This window comes from Podarcis raffonei, chromosome 1 (assembly GCF_027172205.1).
Source record: "Podarcis raffonei isolate rPodRaf1 chromosome 1, rPodRaf1.pri, whole genome shotgun sequence".
In the NCBI taxonomy this organism is placed as follows: domain Eukaryota; kingdom Metazoa; phylum Chordata; class Lepidosauria; order Squamata; family Lacertidae; genus Podarcis; species Podarcis raffonei.
The window spans coordinates 83499834-83522363 of record NC_070602.1 but is presented as its reverse complement, the minus strand read 5'-3'; the positions used below and the strand labels follow the sequence as shown (position 1 = coordinate 83522363).

The 22530-nt window shown below is 47.0% G+C and overlaps 1 protein-coding gene across 5 annotated transcripts in view; it reads right to left on the bottom strand.

Annotated features, from left to right (window-relative positions):
- Positions 1 to 10588: 10588 nt before the first annotated feature.
- CARNS1 (carnosine synthase 1) overlaps positions 10589 to 22530 on the bottom strand; it is a 32835-nt gene continuing 20893 nt past the window's right edge. For all 5 annotated transcript variants that reach the window (XM_053399842.1, XM_053399872.1, XM_053399836.1 and 2 more), the window contains 6 exons: positions 20028 to 20515; positions 19556 to 19757; positions 18710 to 18795; positions 17962 to 18193; positions 15846 to 16117; positions 10589 to 13711 (listed from right to left, as the gene is read on the bottom strand). In XM_053399842.1, the coding sequence (XP_053255817.1) occupies positions 12479 to 13711; positions 15846 to 16117; positions 17962 to 18193; positions 18710 to 18795; positions 19556 to 19757; positions 20028 to 20515 (2513 nt within the window). In that variant the 3' untranslated portion in view covers positions 10589 to 12478. The remainder of the gene's footprint in view (positions 13712 to 15845; positions 16118 to 17961; positions 18194 to 18709; positions 18796 to 19555; positions 19758 to 20027; positions 20516 to 22530) is intronic.

Here is a 22530-nt window from a genome sequence, read left to right as displayed (position 1 = left end):
CCGCGCTATACCTGGGGGTCTCAGGGCAGTTCACAGAATAAAATCAAAATATAAAACCACAAAATACATAATAAAAATAAAAACAGACCACCCCTGGGGTGTGTCCCAGCCCTACTGGAGATATTGGAGGTTGAACTTGAGACCTGGAGGCAAAACAGATGCCCTGCCACTGATAATACAAATAAATTATTATTTATACCCCACCCATCTGGCTTGGTTTTAAAGCCACCCCAGACGTCTTACCTGCTGGGGGAAACCTCAACATGATAGTGAATTAACATTTTTCTCTCATTCAGAATGTTACAGCTTCCAATCTAGAATAATAAACTTGACCACAGCCAGCTTACCCTGCCCTTCTTGCTTCTCAGGCTTGTATTTAGTAAGGCATATATGCTCCTTAAGGGACACAGGTTTGAATCCCCATGATGGGGTGAGCTCCCATTGTTCTCTCCCTGCTCCTGTCAACCTAGCAGTTAGAAAGCACATCAAAGTTCAAGTAGATAAATAGATACCGCTCCAGTGGGAAGGTAAATGGCATTTCCGTGCGCTACTCTGGTTCGCCAGAAGCGGCTTAGTTATGCTGGCCACATGATCTGAAAGCTGTATGTGGACAAACGTCGGCTCCCTCAGCCAGTAAAGCGAGATGAGCACCACAACCCCAGAGTTGTCCACGACTCGACCTAACGGTCAGGGGTACCTTTACCTTTACTATATGCTCCTTAAGGTCAGGAGAACTTGGGGCATCTTTGCTCTCCATCCTCATCTAGATTTGGGCCTGAAAGGCCAAGAAGTGTGGGTGCATGGAGGGTAAGTTTAAGTCAGCACGTGTCATTGCACAACCTGCCTAGTGATCAAGAGGCATATATGTGAAGACATCAGCCTTAGCTTCTGGTTCTCATGCTTTGTGGAGTTTGAGCCAGTTCAAGATAGCTTTAATTTCGTTGCTAAACCTGCAGGCTTTGTTGTTAGCTGAATCACACCGCAAAGCCATGGTGCCCATAAGGGAATCATGGCTGGTGACAGCTTTCTGCTTTTACTAGAAGTTTATACTATGTGTGTCATTTGATATTTTTCTATCTGCACAACTCTTAATTTCTCTGCAAAAATTCCACCTTCTCTTCCATGGAGTGAGGTTGTTCAACAGTGGCCTCTTGTGATAGTTCCAAGAACTGCTATGTTATCCTCTACATTTACATGGATCAGAAAGGAGTCTTGCTGAACCAGAACTCTTCAGTAGTTTCAGACCCAGAATCCATCTTAGGTCAACCAAGAAGGCATTTGAGAATCCACTTCTTAATTTTTCCACCATTTATTTGTTTGGGGGTAGTATAGCTGTTGTTACACACCTTAGATCAAGTTGTGACACCATGCTGCCAGTAGGTTAATGTGCTAATAGACCATAGCTATAGCCCGCATTGGCAAGTGTAGCAAATCTTGCAGCACAAATCAAAGGTATGCTGAGGAAATGAAAGATGTTTAACATATCTGCTGACTGTTGTTTATAACATATCTGCTGACTGTTGTTTATTTGCATAAACACTTGGTAAATCTTAGGTGTGAAAAGCTGTAGCACCAAGAACAGAGAAGATATTCAATCTTTCCATTCCATCTGCCTAGTTTCCACTCACAGGTGTGACACTTTTGCAAAATATATATTTGATTGTCAGAATACTTTTCCTGCATGTACTAGAAACAATTTCAGAATTATGTGAGCATGCCCTCAGGGTTTGTTTTACATGTTCAACATTTTAGGAGTGTGGGTTTGTTTGTGATGTCCACGAAGTTTTTGACCATATGAGCATCATTGAACTGGGTGGATGTGTGTGTGTGTTTTTTTTTAAATGTGCAGAAGGATGTACATCTGCATCCAGGCCCATCAGTTGTAACATACGACGAGCTGCCTGTACAGAGAACTGGATCAAGGCCCTAGTCCTTGGAACAACAGTTCATCCAATGTTCCCATGGGGCTTTATCGAGCTAAGAGATATGTGGTGTGCAAAATAATGTTCCGGGTTAAGGGCTAATACAAACAAGAAAATCAAACAATCAAACTTTTATTCGGACAGGTAGGGGTGCATGTTAGAATTTCACCCCGAGACTTTGTGCTTGTCCTAGCCAGCAATAAACTCTTTACAAAGGCAAAGCGGTGCAGTTTAGTGTTCAGGTACCTGTGGCCCTAAAGCAGTCTCCAGCAGCCATAGCTGAGTTCTGCTCAGGCTTTGAAGTGACTCCTTCCTGCTTCAGCTCTTCAGTAAAACTTAGGCCTCCGAAACACATTTAGTTCTCGCCTTTTCAACAAATCACAGGACAGGCCCCCAACTTTCCTTTCAGCTCTTTGTGCTGGCTCCTTGACCTTCCTTCTACAACCCTCTGGTTTGATTTTCTCAACTATAACAGATTCCTGGAGCTTTGCTCCTGACCTGGAGAACTAAATGTTGAAAAGAAGACTCATATCACAGGACCAGACTTCTGGAAAGTTCTGTTCTGTAGAAGGCAACATCTCAGAGAGACTCCAAGGTTGAGAGGAGGCCGCCCTCTGCAAGGCCCAACAGATTGCTAGGCTTTGCAGACTGAACAAGGTAGGCCAAGAGGTACTTTTGATATTAATTCATTTGCATCCTGGACCTTATTCCAGACAGTGTTGTAAATAATATGTGTGTTAGAGGCAACAAACTTTTAGTTTTGAGCAACCATTTTGTGAAGATCTCTGTTAAGCCTTACTATATCATAATGGTAAAGACAGAAACATAATCTTCAACATATTTTACAGGGATAACAATTTATAACAGGAAAACTTTTAGCCACAAAAATTATAACTTAGGGTGGGGGCTCAGATCCATAGTTTTGCTTTCTGTGACAAGGGAGTCTCAAAACCCAACTATATGTTAAGAATGTGAGCTACAGTAGTACCTTGGTTTGCAACCATTTTGCCTTACAACCACATCAAACCCGGAAGTGTGTGTCCCTTTTTTAGGATTACAATCCATTTTTTAAAATTACAATCCCTTTTTTGGGGGGGGGGCAATTGGCGAAAGCACACCTTGGGTTACAACCTGTATTGGTTTACAACCGGACCTCCGGAATGGATTATGGTTGTAAACCAAGGTACCAGTGTAATCTCTTCCCCAAAATAATGGGAGGGGTCCCCTTATTCTTCCATCATTCATATTCACCTCTGTTTTTCTTGCTCCATCACTCTTTTTTTCATTTCCCAAGATTTCCTAGGTTTCCTTTCTTCTCTGTTGTTTTTTATTCCCTACTCTCTCTCTCTGTTAATTCTTACTTTCTTCTTCTATCTTTCATGTTCTTTCAGCTACAAAAAGTTCAGGGGAGAACAGTGTACCGGCTGCTTGTTCAGTGGGACAAGAATCTTAAAGTACACCCCGGTGCTTTGTTGAATGCAACTCATAGATGGCCTTGGACCTAATCCACCTTTTTTAAAAAAAAGTGTGGTTGTGAATCTATTACCACACATCTGGTTGGACATACATTTGTCATTGCCTTTCCCAGTGGCAGCATTTAATCAGCCTGCTTATTTTTTTACACAATAATTTAATTTCACAGCACCAAAATGAAAAAGCACTTTAACTAACACAATTTTTAAAAACAAAAACCAGGGGTCCCCCCTCCCATTAAGCAGCATTTTAGTACTGTTTTTCCCCACCTCATCTTCTAATTTGCTATTAAACACTTCTAATTTGCTGTCTCCACACACAAGACCATGTCAAGCTCACCAGAATGGGAAGATAGTGAAAATGTATACTGACAAAGAGTGCTGCACTCCTGAAATCTGAAAATTGCAAGCGTACAAAATTGCACATGCAGCTTACAATAGTAGAGCAATGGTTGTGTAGTGCTAGGAGCTACCAGCCTTAGACATACCCAAATACATCTAAGTTCAGTGGAAACTATTGCATTGTAAATATGCTTAAGATTGCAGCCTAGTAAGAGTGCGCTTAACACATTCTTGTTTTTAGAAAAAGGCAGTAAATTAAATCTCCTAGGATAGAAATCTAGAGCGATCTATTCTTCAGTTTTCAAAAACACTTGTGCTGGTATGGGCTTCCTAATTAGACCGCTGTGGAGTAGGATTAATGGCTTATTTGGGATGTGCCAATGTTTGAGTTAGTAACATGACTAATTCTAAATTAAATTTTTTTAACGTATATTATGTTTGTACCCCCACCTTTCTTCCATCCCAGAGTTCAAGGTGTAATGTACATGGGGTTATTGTCCAATCTCCCATCAAAGCAGTGTTAGAAACTGAAATATGAAAGCTAGGAGCTAAATGGCACCTTAAACCTAGGTTATGGGCGCAAAAACGGAATGTCTAGGCGAGCTTTTTTTATAACAAGAATACAAAGCTGAAAATGAACGAACTGCAGTTAAAATATTACATTCATTTTTCACATGGTCTAGTCCTTCCTCTGCCCACCCCCCTAATATTCTTAAGAGGGTCTCTTCTCCAGTCTTCAGAGAGTAGCTGGAAGTGGGGAGGCAAAAAGGTCCTCCTTTCCTTCCACTCTGCAGTTTTCATCTGAAATCTTAGGCGTAGTGCTGCACCGAGCTCAGAACCTTTGCACTAATGAAATTCCCTGTTGCAAAATGTGCCTAGAACAATGGGAGTTTCAAACACTGCATCAAAGTACTGACTAGACCCAAACCAACTTAGGTTTGACAAGGTTTTGTATCATATTCCTTTCAGACCATACCCTGGAAGCACATCTACCTTCTGTTACACAACCTTGTTATTCGTCTTTAAAAGATCCTTCACGTAATACTTGCCTTTCTGCAATTTGCATTGGCTTTGTAGGGCTTCAAACCACTATTTTGGTTTAATCCACAATGGTTATGATTCCAAAAAACAAAGCATGTAGAGTGTACACAGACAGGATTATTACTGCAGTAGCTCTTAGCTCTAAACAGCTCCCGAGTATATAAAACTTTAAACTGGAAGCTACTATTGCAAAAACAGTGGATAAATTTGGTCTTTGCATTAAAATGGTGCCTGTGGATTAGGAGATTGCAACTAAGCGCTATGTGGAGTTTATTAGTTGGGTGTGTGGGTGTGTAACTAGAGACGTGCAGTTGAAAGCTCTTAGCAGGGAGGAATCCACAGAATTCAGATTCCAAATAGGAGTTACTGGATCTCATCTGGGAAAATCAAGATTTGGATAGAATCATGAGTCCACTTTACAGTGGATTCCTTTATGAGATGGTCTGAGTGCTACAGTACTTCCTCTGTTCCCATTTTTTTTAAGACCCAGGGAAGTCTTCCAGCCATCCACAGCCTGGAGTGGTTAGCAGGGCATCTTGCCACTCTCACTCTCAGAGTGAATTATACAGCAGAAACATGGCTACCAATGTGCAAACACTTTAAAATCTGCATGGGAACAGGACAGGATGGACTTAGACCCATCCCCATGTAGTACAGTGGTACCTCGGGTTAAGAACTTAATTCGTTCCGGAGGTCTGTTCTTAACCTGAAACTGTTCTTAACCTGAAGCACCACTTTAGCTAATGGAGGCCTCCCACTGCTGCTGCTGCGCCGCCACACGATTTCTGTTCTCATCCTGAAGCAAAGTTCTTAACCCGAGGTACTACTTCTGGGTTAGTGGAGTCTGTAACCTGAAGCGTTTGTAACCCGAGGTACCACTGTACTGGGACAGACTGGACTTTAATGGGTCTGTCTACCTCTAGAGATCAAGTAAGCTTAGAAGGTTTGATTTTGACATATTGCTGTGGAGAAGAGTTAATTATTGTGCTAGAGAAGTGGAATTAGGAACTACTGTAGCTGCTTTCTGGTAGCCCATATATGCAGCTCAAAGCCTCCATTGTTGATGAACTAGAATCAGACATATTTTTTTACTGTAACATGACATCAAATGAAGTGTAACATGATGAGATTGGTTGTCACCTGCTTTGACAGATGCTAATAGATGTTAAGAGGCGTCCATAACATTGGTTGAATTCCACATGGAAGCCACTGTTCTCTGATGCAGTGTCACGTGGCTTGGACCATCGCAGGGGAATTGGAGTAGATGACCCTTGGGAAACATTCCAACTCTACAATTTTATTAACCTATGCAAATATGAGGGTGAGTCAGATAGTTTGGGTCGTTTGCTGATTGCAGGGGAAGGCCCCACATAATCTGCCCTGACCACGTGGTTGCAAAATTCACACACCATGTGGAATTGTATTGCAGAAAGATAACTTCCACATGGGTGCATGTGTAAAGCACAGGCAGCAGGAATTCCACCAGCCATATCAATTCTGATGCCTGTTGCCGCTTTTGGAAAATCTTTACCTAATGAGAAAGGAGGGAAAATATGTAAACTTTACATGATCAGCAAGTGGGAGGCGGGAATGACATTCTATTACTTCCAGCAGTCTATAAATTCCAAAAACAATCTCCCATGTACTTCAGCAGTTATCACCAGTACATTGATTACAGCTGCACTGTGATGTTGGGAGTTTTCAAAGATGTTAAGACTTGTAGGTATAGATGGGCCCCCACAAACGTGGGGGTCCAGCTGGATCAGGCCAAAAACTCATCTAGCCTAGCATCCTGTTCTCACAGTGGCCAAGTGGATGGCTGACGGATGCCCACAAATAGTACATGAGAGCAGAAAAGCACTCTCCCCACTTGTATTCCACAGCATCTAGTAGACATACTACCTCTACTAGAAGTAACACAGCCATTGTAGCTAGAAGCCATGGAGAGACTTATCCTCCATTAATTTGTGCACACCCCTTTTAATGCCACGCAAGTCAGCAGTCAGTACATTTCCTAGCAGCAAATTCAGTAGTTTTCAAGTATGTGTGCTATGAAGAAGTAATCTATTTTGTGTGTTTCTTGTACTACTTTACTCAATCTTCTTTATGGCATTTTTTAGCCCCTTATGAAAGCAATCAAGTCCATTCCCTCATCTCCTGTCTTCTGAGCTAAACATTTCTAGATGAAACTTATTTCCTTGACTCTTTACTGTTGGGTTTTTCCGTAGTAGTTTTAGCAACCCTCCAAGAGTCCTCTTTATTACCCTGTTGATCTTGTTAGCCTTCTCAGTGGCTTTTGATACTTTGGATCAGATGGGAAGAACAGCTAGCTTTTTGGAGCTGGCTTTTCAGTATTTTTCCTTTTTTGTTTTCCCACCCTCAATGAGTTGTCGTTTGTGATGCTCTTTGGCATGGGGTGTTCCAGAAGACTTTTTCTTATTAATGCCGCTTAATGTCTACATCATCTATGAAGGCACTGGGACAGCCTTGGAATAATCTATCACTAGCTAAACAGACAGGACTGACAGGCTGACGCAACCGGTGGCTGGAGGTTGTGAAGGAGTGAACTAGAGGGGCAAAGCCAAAGAGATCCAGACAAGATATTGCTGGTGGGGTAAACCTAGGCTGTGGTGATTAGTGTCCATGATGGATGTGGTGGAGATATCCAGATTTGAATACATTTGTAATCTGGGTATAGTTCTGGATCCAACTCCTGGATAAGTAAGTATTGGTGGTAGCCAGAGGAAACTTTTACCAATGGTGACTGTTACATAGACTGCTTTTTGGAGGTACTCCCCTACATTTATGCATGCTTTTATAGCTTGACTACTACAATGTGGCCTGTGGTGTTTCCATTTAAGATCATCAAGAAGCTGCAGGAATGTTTTTGCTCATCTCCTGATGGACTCTGGGAGGCATTAGCATATTCAGTTAGTCTTGTGGCCTCTGCACTGTCATTCTGTTAGCTTCCAGGGCCAATTCATGGGACTTACCTTTAAAGCTCCTCAGGGCCTGAGACTTGGCATGCCTTTGGAGCCATCTCTCCCTGCATCAATCCAATAAAGAGCCTTGGTTCAGTATACCTGAAGGAGCATCTCCACTCCCATTGCTCAGTCTGGACACCGAAGTCCTCCTCTGAGGGTCTTCTAGCGGCTCCCACACTTTGAGAAGTTACAGGGAACCAGGCAGAGGGCCATCTTGGCAGTGGCGCCCTCCCATCAGACGTCAAGGAGACAAAGAACTACATAACTTCAGGAATACATCTGAAGGCAGCCCTGTATCAGGAAGTTGTTAATGTTTGCTGTTTTACTATGCTTTTATATGCACTGTAAGCTGCCCAGAGTGGCTGGGGAAACCCAGCCAGATGGGTGGGGTATAAATAATACCCCTTGTATCTTCACTTTATGAAGTCCAAACATCAGCTTCTAAGAGAAGGGCCTTTCTGCTTTTTAAAAAGCTGTAAGACTTACTGGTTTAACTGCTTACTCTTTAGCAAGCTGTGGTTTCTTTAACTAGCATGTGTTGTTTTTAATTCTGCAGTAAATTGGTTAGCAGCATGAGGGCAACTGACATGCAGAAACCAGAGACCCCATAAGTTTTAGATGTAAGGTTGGGTGGGCTATCTTTCTACAAAGATAGGTTCTCCACACCATTGGTAGAGAACCTCCTCCACTATGCTAGAAGCCCTCTGTTGTGTCCTTCACTATGGCATTGAGACATTAATATAGAGACACAGTGGCTGTTGTCTTCTTTTCTTAATAAAAATCATTTTCTGGTTTGGCACTCCAGATATGTTGTCCAGTTCTAAACATTCTGGTGGTATCTCAGTCCATCTATTGCCATATGACTTTATAGAAGTCAGCAACTACAGACTCATGTGCCAAATCCTGCCTTTAGAGAGGTGGCTCCTGGCCCCTTCAATTACCAGCTTTAGAGGTGGAGCACTGGCCAGCCACCCATCGTGATCTTCTTAGTGTTCTGCAGGAAGACTAGGTATTCACCAGAGATTTATAGAAGTTACATTGTGATCTGAGATGTTTGGTAGGCTCCCAGCTCAAAGGCCAATGGAAGCGTGGATTTTTCTAACACGGGTAATCCTCTCATGGGGATACATTAAAATGTTACCTAACTAATAAAGACCGATGTAAGTTTCCTCTTATTCTTCATCTATGTAGGTTAACATGCAGCTTGATCAGCCCTCCGTATTCTGCCGCTAAAGCCCTGTATGGTATAGGGTTACACATGCTGAAGGACACACAAGATTGTGAACATTGTTTCTACCCACGTGGTCAGCAAATGACCTTCATGCTGGCACTCCTGTTGAAAAACTAGAATAGAAGGCTCAAACGGAAGAGAGGATAAAAAGTGGGGAGTGCATTTTAAGGCAGCACAAAAACCTGCAAGATTTAACTGGCCTGACAGCATGCTGCTTATTCAGAGCCGTTTACAAAGCACACTGATGTGTTTGGTAACCAAGAGAACACAAAAGCACTGGCCCAATAAAATATTTTTATGTGCTCTTGACATTCTCCACCCCCCCCCCCCAGTTTTTCTTCCCTTGGCACTTATTTTGAGGGAAGAACTAGCATGGATTAGATGTCAAAAGACAGGGCTCCTTGAGTTCTGAGCTCTCCCAGTATCCCTGGTAGAATGGTTAAGGCTACAGAATGTCAAATGCCTGGGACTTGTGCATTCTCCATGGCTGAACAGAAGTGGCTTGGCAGTTACTTCCTCTCCCTTTCTCCACCGCTCTGTCCCTCTGCCAACAGCACCCCTTACCCCATTTCATTTTACAGCTTTGGACTTTTTACCCTCCAGCACTTTCCTGCTGAAGCACTTTTCTCACGCTGCATCACTGCCAAAGCATTACAAATTCCATGACATTATGGAATTACTTCATGAGCAGAAGTTAATGCAAATTGAGAAAGTTTGCCAGAGCTTTTTTCCCATTTCTCTTTCCCTCTCTTCAATATGACTACTGCATTCCGGTCACGTAATTAGGTTTCTTCATGGTACGTTTTGTATCTAGAATTCACGAGCTCGCTGGTCTTAGTTAAGTACAAAGATTGTTTTGTGAAGAGAAGGCAGGAAATGTGTGGGGTAGATCCAGCAAATGAAACTTTGGTTCCGATGGCAAGGCCTGAAAAGTATCAGGATTCATTCCAAAGCAGCAGAGAAGACTATTTTTCACAGGTCATTCATAACTATGTAGGTGAGGGGTTGGTTAAAGCAGAACCAAGGTAGGAGAATGACAGCTACACCTACCTCACCCTCCTTATTGGAGAATGTCAAACCCCTCCTCTCAGTCATTTTGGTTAAAGAGAACAGTTCAACTGAGTAGCTCTGCCTAAACCTGCAAAGTGCTTAAGACAAAGGGAGAGCTGCTCTTTCCTTTCAGGAATCGGGGAAGGGAATAAATTCTGGTTCAACTGCTCTAAACACCCTAGGTCAGAGGAGAGAACACCCTTGGGCAGAACAGTGCAGAAAAGAACATCTGGTCTGGGTGCTGAATGAAGCCAGTCTTTGTTCTTCACATAAGATGATGAACAGCCAAACTCTGGAACGCTATTTCCTCCCCCCCCCCTTTGGGTGCAGCTTCTTATAGAAGCATCTGGAAGCCTCCCTGAAGTGAACAGGTCCATGAGGTGAGGGGGGGTGGCTGTGAAGAGACTTATCCATCCAGCGAAGTCCTCCAAAGTCCACTTGCTTCTCAGCGGATCTTCATTCTCTGCCAGGTTTTCTTTCACCAGCCAGTAAGCAATTGGGTATTGAGCTCTGGGGCAGGTGCAAATAACACCTCTGCAGTCTGGATGTTTTTACACGGCATTTTATTGTGGGGGAGGAACTATTATGCCTGCCTGGTTACAGAAGTGTTGGGAAGGATAGGCAGGCAGGAAGGCAGGGTCACCAACCCATGTTAGGAGGGCACACTTAACTAATGGTCCTGCTGTTAGTCACCCAATCATGGGCACCCTGAATCTCTCAGTTCCTGCCTCCCCTCTCCCCCAACAGGATCAATATGCCTGTCATTTTAAGCCTCACAGGCTCTGGAATGTCATCCCAGGCCCTTCAGGTGCTCCATCCTGCAACTGCTCTTTCAGAAGCTGCAAGAAACCCATGAGCTATTAAACAAGTGTGGTAGGCTGATGGACCCTCTAGATGCTGATGGACTGCAGCTCCCATCATCTCTGATCATTGGCCATGTCTGGTTGGGGCTGACAGAAGTCGTAGTCCAACCGCTTCTGGAGGGCCAGAGTTTTCCACTAGCATGCTAAACAGACAAGAGATGCTCTTCCACCATGCCAGTCAAAACTGCTTTTGCTTCTTTTTCCTTTATGCTGGTTATAGGCATTTTTAAGGATGCTGGTACTATATTGGTAACGTCACTTATTTGGGGATGCTAGGACTATGCACAAAGCATTACTACTTCATCATAATTCAGAGTGGTGGCAAGGTTGTGGCTTGTTATTGCAGAAACACTCAGGAATGCTGGCACTATGGTTTCTTAGTAGTGTAGGGTCTTCAGGGGCATTGGAAGGGGCTTCCGTTGGAAGGCTGATTATTTTAAGGTAAGTCAGGAGTGCTGGTGCTGTTTTTCACTGGAGATTCTCATATGCTAATGTGTTACTGGTGGGTGCTTAGAAGCTCTGTCACAGCGATTTCCTACTGTAGGGTCTCTCTTGGGACACTGCAGGGAGATTGTTACAGCAGTTTCTCTTGCAAGCACTGAAAACTTGGTTGGCGGCTTCTCCCAGCACCTAAGCATGCATGTCAGAGATTGCCACCACATCACTGTTTGCCCTCCTGTTATTCCTATGGTCATTTTATGAGCACAGTATTGTGCATGCTCATTAGCTCCTAAAAGGATCACGCGGCGCTAGGATGTTACTGCGGGGGTTTGCAAGTGCTGAGTCAGTGGAACTAGCTTGTTAATGTCTTACATTCTACTGCTCTGTAAACATCTGTTATTGCAGGCTTGCATATGGTCCTTTTGTTACAGTAGGTTGGCAGAGGAGTTTGCGGGACTTTCCCGTAAGTAAATGACGTTTGCATACGGGGGTTAAGTATTTGGGGCGGGGGGGGGGGAAGAATGCTCAGAGTCAGATTTGCACTATTTTGCTCTGCAGGATCACTGAAGTATTGTGGCTGGTGGGGACTGTAAGAATTTTTTGACCCCAGCCCTCTTTCCACTGATTTTGGAAGCATGAAATAGGATCTCTCCGGGGGATGCCTGGCCATGAGCCAACAACTTTTCCCCCAGCGGAAGAAAGGGAAAGTGAAGAGGCGAGATCTTGCCTCTGTGTATGGTGGTGGGGAGGAACGATGTAGGACCCAAGGTTGTAGTTGGGGAATTAAGCAGAGCTGCAAATAAAGGAAGAGGAGATGACTTCAAGAAGGGTGGGACTCTGCATTGAATAGGACCCCCCCGCAAAAGGAGGATGTGAGCCCATTCAAGGGTGTGAATGGTGTGTGTGTGTGGCACTTACCAGAGATGGCACCAGATGGTGCCACGCTCCTTCCTGAGGGAGACAGCAGCCACTTGAGAAAGACTGTAGGAAATAGGGCGTTTGTGTAATAATGCAAACCCCAGTGGTGAGTTGGGAGCAGGGGAAGGCTAATTTAGGAGCAGGGGCAGGCAAGGCTCCCTCTCCGGAGCAGGCCCAGGCTCAGCTCCAGACGGAGGGAGCCATATCTCCAAGGCTATTTGAAATGCGAGAGGAAGTGGGCCACAGGGTAGTGTGGGGAGTCAATGCCCAGCACCTGGCAGATGCCTAGCAGCTTGAGGCAGGCCTCGCGGCGGCTAGAGCTGGCACAAGCCACGTTGCAGTAGGGCTCCTCGTACTCGCTGGACACGAGCTCGTCATCGAGCAGGTTGAGGCGGATGACGCCACGCTCATGCAGGGCCTGGAGCGTCTCCAGGCTGGCCGTGGACTTGAGGGCCTGCAGGTGCTGCGACACCAAGCACATCACTCCCACCAGGTGCATGCGGGGGCGAGAGCGAGCAGGCAGGAGGGGGACCACCCCGCAGGCCACCATGACGGAGGCCAGCATGATGTCCACGCCGTAGATCTCCTGAATCCAGTCGCGGAGGTAGAAGCCGCCCATGCGGGGGTTGATCTCGATGAGCTTGGGGCCGGACGCGGTCAGCTTCAGCTCCACGTTGAACACGCCGTCGGTGAGGCCGCAGCCTAAGCAGCACTGGTAGGCAGCACGGATGAGCTGTGCCTCACGGTCAGGGGGCAGGCAGGTGGGCATGCAGGCTGCCGTTTCGGTGAAGTTGGGCACCCGGGTGGGCCCGTTGTCAGAGACAAAAGCCCCCAGCATCCGCCCTTCGTACATCACCAGATCCACGTCGTGCTCAGTGCCGGAGACGTACTCCATCAATAGCATGGCATTGCCCCAGCCCAGCCCGATGCCCGGGTGGTCTGAATCATCCTGCAGGTCCCTGGAGATCTTGTCAAAGTGCAGGTGGCACTGCTGTGCATCCTCCACCAGCTTGACCCCCACAGCCCCGGCCCCGTACTCTAGCTTCATGACCCCAGGGAAGCTGATGTGGCTCGCAGCCCGCTCCACATCCGTGTGGCTCTCTAGGTGGCAGCAGGGCACGGCATAGAGCGCTGCCGAGGGCCAGCGAGCCCCCTCTTTGCGACGGCGCAGCAAGTGCAGGTGAGTGCGGCTCTTCTGCTTGGCCACGCGCATGGCTGTCGGGGAGCTGCAGCGCAGGCCCAGCCCTTCGCACACCAGTGCCGTCAGGACCATGCAGTCGTCCCAGTAGGAGAGGCAGCCGTCCAGATGCAAGCCCCGCTCCTGCACAAGCCCCAGCAGCCTCTGGGCATGCTCTTCATCCCTCTTGTGGTCTGTGGTGTCATAGTGGATGAAGGTCTGCACCAGCTGGGAGGCAAAGTGGTTGGGGTCGGACTCCACCAGGTGGATCTGGGGATGGGAAAGATCAGAAAGAGAGCGAGAAAGAAAGAGGGGGGTGGGGTGGAGATGGGAAGAGAGAGAGAGAGAGTGGGGTAGGAGAGAGGTAGGAGTGGGAGCAGGGATGGGGAAGAAGGAAGGGCAGACACAGAAGGGCAGAGATGCAGAGAAGATGGGAGAAAAATCAGAGATGCATCACTACTGACAGTACCAGAGAAGGACAGCTCCTTGGGACCAGGCACGGCACAACAGCCCCCTGGGAAGTAGGCTCCAATCTATGGGCAGCAACTCCCCATCTTGCAGGCATCCCATTTGTGCTCTTGGTGGGACAGCTTCCATTGGAACCCACAGGTTTGGTGGCAGGGGAGGGAGACAGGATCTGATCATTCTCTACATGCCTGCTTCAGCAGCAAGAGAATTTAGAATGAGGAGACATTGTCCTCTCAGTGTAGTAGGAGGTGGTGCTGGGGAAGGACCATGGCTGGCAAGAGGGCGGAAACAAAAAGCTGAGCCAGGTGGTTGCATGGGTGTGTGTGCAAAAGGGAGTCACTCTTCTGCTCTGCGTGCCCACTGTGCCTCCTTAAACTGGATTCAGTTTGCATCAGGGAGGTGCCTCCATTCAGCTCATTGGGCTTTGTGAGCCATAAGCATATCCACTGTGTGCCTTTACGTCTTATGTTACACAACTTAATATAAATAGCTTAAGTAAATAACTAAACAAAAAATAAGCCAAGTGGATGGGAAAGGCAGCCTTAACAGTTTCACTGCTGATGATTTTAGCAGGGACATATAGCAACTCCAGAGACATGGGGACATCCAAGCAGGCTCCCCCCCCACCACCACTTTAAAGTAACTCCAGAGCACAGCCATTTTCCAGGAGAGTAAAGCATACAGACTGTCCCATTGTGAAGACCGTAGCCGTTGACATAGTCTCTGGTCAACATGTTTTGTTCAGGGTCTGAACTGCAAAATGGCAGCAAGACTCCAACAGGGGCAAATTCAGCCCTCAGAGGAATAAACTGGCATCAAGGCACTTGGGCTTTTGAAAGAAAAATGGGACTAGTTGCTGCTGGCTAAACCGCCAGCTGTCTCCTCCTACCAATTTAGTTTTCATTTCATTACAACATCACCACCACCCCTCCCCACGCTATCCCCATATCTATTCTGCTTGTCAGTCTCCCGCCTATTCAGAGGGGGGCCCCTTTGTGGCTCCAAAGGTAATCTAGAGGTCCTGGAAACAGGATAACCCAGTTCATTCTTGAAACTGCACTGTACACCCATGTCCTCCAAAGCAGACAATAACCAGCACAGTTATGTCCCAGCACCCAGAACGGAACAGGGTTTCTCTTCTGAGTTTGGAGAAGCCACAAAACTACAATGTTTAGGAAGGTAAGAATGAAAGTCACTTGGAGACCTTTAGTTAACAAGTGACTAATAAGTCTAATAAATAATGATACAAGGGATGGGAGAGGCAAAGCAGGGGTATTTCATTGAAAAAGCTCTTTTTATGTATCCCTGCTGCCTCAGCTGTAAGGCTCCCATCCCATTTCCTTTAGCCTGTGACTTTAAACAGCTGCACACTGTGGTGGAGAAGCAGTGACAGAAGAAGCTTCAGCCTCTGAAGCCTCCTGGCTGCTATAGAAGGCCAGGAACAAGGAAGCAAGTGCTGCTTGGCAGACTGGGAACTTGGGGATCCAGAACCTGCACAGCAGTCGTGCCTCATGTTTGCTTCCTACCATTTTTAAATGGAGGCAAGATGTGGTTAAGAAAGCAGCAGACCTGGCTACGCCTGAAATCCTCAAGGACTCACTTCCATCCCCAGTGACTCGTCCAACTTAAAACTTGGTTCCAGACTGGGCTGTCCGATGCCCTGCTCGAAGTAATCCTGATAAGATGGCCAGCCTCAAGAATAGCATGACCGGGGAGCAGCAATGCAGCAAGCAGGCCAGCTCCACTGGCGTAAGTGCATAGCACAATGGTGAGCCCTTTTGATTGGCAGGGGGGCTGTGCCTTTCTCCCCTCTCTGTGCTTAGATGGCACCCATAAAGTTTATATTATATGGACGGGGGCTTTAGGGGGGTGCTGCTCTAGTTAGTCCATCCTGCAGCCTGTGGGGGGCTGCATGGCTCCGGTTTCCGCATCTTACTTTTAGCCCGTAGTCCCTGGCTGCCTCCCAGACGAACTTTTTGCTGACTCCGCCGGCCCCAATGACCAACACGTGTTTGCCCTCCATCAGGTGGCACTGCGCGCGACGCATCATCGTCTCCACCAGGGGGCGTGCTGCCTCGCCCGCTGGAGCCCCCACCACCCGGCCCATGGACTCGAAGACGGAGCAGGTCTCTAGGCACAGCTGCGAGTTCATCTCCAGGGCCACCAGCTGCAGCACCTGTTCCTCTGAGCTTAGGAGAAAATCCACACCTGGAGAAAGGAGAAGCAAAGGAGGCCCTGTCAATCAAGAACATGTGGCTGAAGATCACTGAACTTCTGGTCAGCTCAACCATTAGCCGAATCCCAAGGGTGAGTTGATGGAACAAATAACCCCACTGAAGTAAGAGCTCCTTCATTATACGTATGAGCAGCCCTGGTAGGATCTGCTCAAAAGGTCCACCTCATCCAGCATCCCATTTCACATGGATTGCCAACCACACGCCTCCCCACAGGAAACCATCAAGGCAGCAGTACTCTTCTGTCCCCCACTAGGATCTGATAACTGAGCATCCCACCCTGCTTTCTGAACATGGTGCTTTTTACAGGGCCAACATGACAGAATTAGCCTCCAAAAATTTATTTTATTTTTAATTCCTTCCCTAATAATTCCTAATGTGGAATTTGCACTTTTCACTACAGTGGTACCTTGGGTTACATACGCTTCAGGTTACATATGCTTCAGGTTACAGACTCTGCTAACCCAGAAATAGTGCTTCAGGTTAAGAACTTTGCTTCAGGAACAGAAATTGTGCTCCGGCAGCATGGCTGCAGCAGGAGGCCCCATTAGCTAAAGTGGTGCCTCAGGTTAAGAACAGTTTCAAGTTAAGTACGGACCTCTGGAACAAATTAAGTACTTAACCCGAGGTACCACTGTACTGCTGCACACACTGAGATGTGCCGCTGCTGCTGTACCTCTCGCCACGCCAGTTTCCTTGCCTGCTGTCAGGCCAAATTTGCAGCTGCTGCTGGCTCTCTTGCCTTAGAGGTTGGCAGCTGGAAACAACCCTCTTCCTAGGAGCAGCTGGACCAGCCCCTCATTCCGTAAAGGCTGGAGGATTAGACATTGGGCCAATGGGGAACACCTCTCATCGAAATGAACTATTGGGTCAAATGTGTCATAAAGACAGAAAAGGAATGAAAGAGAAGAAACCTCAAAGGTGCACTAAGAACAATGGATTAATCCAAGTATGGGGAACCTGTGGTCCTCCAGATGTTGTTAGACTCCAACTCCCATTAGCCCCAGTCAGAATGGTCAAGGGGTGAGAAATCAATAAATAAAATAAGCAAGGGAAGAAGAGTGTGCATGCAGCTTTTGTACATCTGCAGGCCACTGCCATCAGGCAGTGAGTGAGAGGATGAAAAAGTTTAGTACAGTACACGTCATACAGTGGGAAATAAATCTAAATGAGAATTAATGGTTTCTGATAAGCTGGTCAATGAGATCAAAACATAACTAAGGGGCAGCAACTGGGTTTGTCATTTTTTTGTTTGGTTTTAGGAAGAATGATTGCCATAGGAACCTGTTGCTCAAGAATTTTATTGAGGCAAAGAGTTCACAAAAGGCATTACAGCAGAAGTTTCCACAATAGCAACTCAGGCTCCATCACTGTGCTGCAGAAACTTAAGGGATTGGTTCTTGCACTACCAGAAACATACACTGAAGATATTGGGGAATCATTACTTAAGACAGTTTCATGTCCACATCAGAGGCCGGAACAAAAAGGTGTATGCATCTCTGGGGTTGTGGGATTTCAGGGTCCCAACCTGCCACTGGTTCAAAAGGAGGAATTCAGCACCACACTTTGCCAATCATTCTGCCAGTGCAAGGATTTCTGAACACAAGGGCTTGGCAAGGACTTCCCCATAGCTGATTAAAATTGAGTTTTGCTTGCTGGTGCATAGCTAAGTGCAGCTGCTTTGCACTGCTGCCCCACAGCTGATGGAGACTGGGCTTGAGGAACGCTGAGAGCCTCATGCTATTCTGGGCATCGAAAGTGCAGGGCCCCACAGTGTCTTAGAAGCAGCCTCCGTAATGACTTGACAGGGTAACTCACCAATGATGTCGGTTTGTGCTCGGCGACCACCTCGTTGCTCAACTGACAGGCCAGCTTCCATGTCCATGAAGGCCTTCATGGCTGCTTCAGCCTTCTGCTTTATCTGGGCATGAATGGCTGCAATCTGGGCCTCATCCTTTAGTCCCCACTGACGCAGGCTGCTCTCCAAAGTCTGGGGCACTGTGGCCTGGTGCTTCAGGGGCTTATCTGCCCGGCCCACACCACACACCACCTGAAAGAGAGCCAAAAAAATGCATGCAGTCTCTCTGGGCTGCTGTCATTCAAGCATCTGTTCCTCCAGTTAGTCTTAACATCTCCATACCAACAGTCCAAACTGGAATTGCTCTACTTTCTTCTGTTCATACAGTGGGTTATGGTTGTGTGCATGCAAGGTGTCTGTGGGATTTTGTGCCATGATCTATGATTTCTGGAGTCTTTCCAGGTGAAGGTTAGAGACTGTGAGTGGGACAGTTGATAAAATAAGCTACCCTGGTTCCAAACAAGACATTACTTTGGAGTTGAAAGATCACCCAAATCTACCAATACCAATCAGTGTTTGTGTGTCTTCCCCACAAAACAGTTTAAAACTGGGCAGAGCCACTTATTTCCTTGCCCTCAACCAACAATTTATTCCCCTGAAAACAGGTAAGAGGAACGGACTACAGTACAGGGCTACAATTTTTCTGCCAGTGAGGATTCCTTGGGATTTCTTCCCCCAATCTGTAGTGGAGCTCTGGGCTTTGGTTACCTTGCTCAGTAGAGGCTGGTCTTTTCGGGATCTGCAGACAACAGCGCATATTCGGACTGCTAGATTGGGCTGTGGAGATGAATTGCCTGGAATCGGAGATGTAGGAGAGGGAGGGAGAGGGAGATAGAATATATCAGAGAGGCAAATTGATAGGAGTGGGGCATGTGGAGGGGAGTGAAAAGAAGAAGGGGTGCCTCCAGAGTGTCATCATTTTGCAGGAGGGATTCAAGTGCATGCTGGAACTTTAGCCTTGCACGTTTACAAGGTACCAAAGGGCTCTATTGGCTTAGCACAACAAATGCACTTTTAAAAGAAATACTTTCTGTGGTTTGGAAAGTGACAGTGCGGGATAAACAAATGACCGGTGGAAAGACATGTAAATACCCCAAATGCCAATCGGGGATGAATGCAGGACAAATTGCCCTTGATGTATAACCACCCCATACACAACTCAGAACACTTGTCAATAAAGACCAGATGTAATCAAACCTCTGCATAAGCTTTGTGCAAGCAATTTGGGATTAATGTTCAGTAAACAGGTCATCAGAAGAGGCCCAAAGTCTGGAGTACAATCAGCAATGCAACATGCTCCTGAAGGATTATCAGATTCCAATATGGTAGCTTCCCCAACCTGCCCATGCCATCTTTTGCCCACTTTGATCCCATCAGGAAATAGCTGGTGCGAGGCAACTCTTTCAAATGCTCTTGAGTGGGCAAGAGATGACATGAAGCAGTCAGTGGGAGAGACTCGCTTATGGAGACAATCATAATTGTGGGCGCTAATTTGGAGGACAGTTCATTATGTGGACCGACCTCAGTGAGAAGGGATGAAAATATATCCCTTACATGGGGAGCCGTTCGTGTCAGGAGGGCCAGGCCGGACCACATGAGCAGTGGGAATGAAGGCCTCCAGCAAAATGCTCTCTTCCTCTTCCAGGGTCTCCAGCAGCGTGAGGACAGCTTGAAGGACGCATCCCTGTTCTGACTTAGCATGGAATGACACAGCTTGGGCTCCGTTCCAGCGCCAGCCTGATGGTTTTACCACCACCTATAGGAAGCACAATAGAGACAACACTTAGGCTCAGAGGATTATCTTGGCTCAAACTCCAGGAGTGAGGAACCTGAGGCCCTCCACATGCTGCTTTACTGCAAGTTGCACCCACCCTGATAACTGGCCATGCTAGTTGGGGCTGATGGGAGGGCCATCAGTTGGCGACCCCTGCCCCGGATACAGAAGTGCACTGCTCTTGCCATATAATAACGCACCTTTCCAAACCTCCTGTTTGTAGCTTTCCATCTCAGGTTCAGGGCTCCTCACCTGGCTATAGGACTCCATGGCGCCACTCTGCAGGAAGGCTGCTATTTCCTCCTGCAGCAGGTTGTCCTGCCCCTCACGGCCGCTCAGCTCCACCATGCGGACACGCTGCTCCTCTGTCACACTTCGCAGAGGCAGCGGGCGCTTGAAGGTGAAGGCCAGGGTGGGGGGCACAGCCACGCATGCCTGCTGGTCCATCAGCTGGCGGGTCAGGAGCTTGTCCTCCAGCAGGCGAGCTAGCTCCCCTGAGCCCCCCGTGGGGCAGTCGAGGTCTCGGGCCAGTTCTGCTGCCGACTGGCCCTGCACCTTGCAGGGCCCAAAGCAGCCAGTGAAGTAGGTGACACGGCGCGGGGGTGCAAACTCTTCCAGGGTTGTGCGGCCGCCGAGTTCAAAGGTCACGGCCTTGAAGACCAGCAAGGACGACTCTCCCGGGTGGGATTCTGATGGTGCCTTTGAGAGCCAGGCTGGCGACAGGCAGAGCAGCATGTTACCTGGGGAGAAGAAGGCAGAGAGCAAACCCAGCCCATGAGCGTGTGCAAGATAAGACTCACACAGCAGAGAAATGTGCCCTGAGCTGGACCAGGGTGGCAAAAATCTCTCCCCTACTAAAGGTTCTGGGAGGGGTTGCCAAAATGCGGCAGCCTGCGCGACAGTCGCGTCAGAGTAATCAGCAGCAGCTGGGAGACTTGGCGCCTTACATGCTCTCAGTGCAGTCAACACCCTGATTATCTGCCCCAACAACTGCCTTGGAGCCAACTAAGCGGGAGTATATCTTATTCTGGCTTTCTGGAAAGTGTTACTCTGTCACGCTTTCCCATAAGTCACCTATGAATGGAGAGAGATTGAACAGGGGAAAGGAAATGGAATCATCTGTTGTGACATCATTAGCACCTCTCCTACATTTCCTCTCCATCAGTAGCCAGTGGCACTAATGCTCCATTTATATCACATTAGCAAAACTGGTCTGTTCATAATGCCAGTGCTTTTAGGGCTTACTGAGGTGACAAGTCAAATTTTACCCTCTAGAATAGGCATGGGGGAACCAGTGGCTCTCCAGATGTTGCTGAAGTACAACGCCCATCACCTCTGTTAGCAATCCAGACTGGGAGTGATGGGATTTGAAGTCCCAGCAACCCTCTGGAGGGCCACAGAGGTTGTCCAGTCCTGCTCTAGAACCACAGACTTGGCAGGGAACTTGGAGGACTTCTAGTGCACTCCACTCAGAGTCTGGCCGATGGCTGTCCGGCCTCTGCTTAAGTAGTGAAGAAATAGTCCACCATCTCCTAAGACAAGTCTGCTCCACTGTCCCAACAGCTTTTACTGCATCAGGACATGTCTCCTAATGCTTAGCTGAAATCTGCTTCCTTGCAATTTCCACCCTCTGGAGCAACAGAGAACAAGTCTACTCCATCTTCTGTGTGATAGCCCTCCGGGTATTTGAAAACTGCTATCATGTCCCCCCGTAATCTTCTCCAGGCAAAATACACCCAGCCTTCTCCATTCTGGTCACCCTCTTTGGAACACAACCCGATTTTAATTTTTTAAATCTTTAATGCATTTTAATCTTTCAGGGGTCTGTCCCCCCCAGTCCGAAACTAGTCAGTAATGTGGTATTCAATCCAAAGTCGAGGAGGGGAGCACCCCAAAAATATAGAAGATATACCTAGATAAGACAAAACCTTCAACTATAAATGCATTACTTTACAAAGTAAAAGGTTATTGCCTCTGTGTGGATATATATATATATGCTTCTTTGTTTTGGTTTCTCATTTTATGCTTTGGCTATCTGAAACTAAACCCACACCCTTTTGTTTACCTCCAGTTCCACGGCAACAGATGGAAGGGTGAGGCATTTCCTTTGACCCACAGAAAAGATATTCATCATGCAAAGTAAAAGTAAACTAAGAGAAACTCTTCACCATCACACTCTCCCTTACTGAGATACTATGTGTGTGTTAACCCACAGCACTGGGGGCGGGGAGAAGCACTTCTTATCTTCTAAGCCAGCCATACCTGGAACTGAGCTGTCAGATTATCAGTTTTGGTCCATTAAGACAGAGTTTCAAAATCCTCCAGTTTTGTAACCAAATTCTCATACTCTGGCAGCGGGGAGGCAAAGAGGAAAAAACCTTCCCTCACACAGCAGCACTATAAGCCACTTCACCTCCGATGAAGTGCCTTGCAGTAACGCAGCTGCTCCATCCTTCAGAAATGTCTCACCTCGGGCAGCAGTAACCTGAGGCATATCCACTGTCCCTCATACCTAATCTAATTTAAAGGGATGCAGAGTTCTTAACTCTCTTAGGCCACATTCACACCATACATTTGAAGCATTTTGATGCCACGTTAATCAGAAATGGCTTCCCCAAAAGAATTCTGGGAGCTGTAGTTTGTTATGGGTTCTGAGAGGAGAACCCGTTCCCCTCCCAGAGCTACAGTGCCAGAGTTCCCTGTGAAGAGGGATCTATAGTTTAACCACTCTGGGAATTGTAGCTCTGGGAGGGGA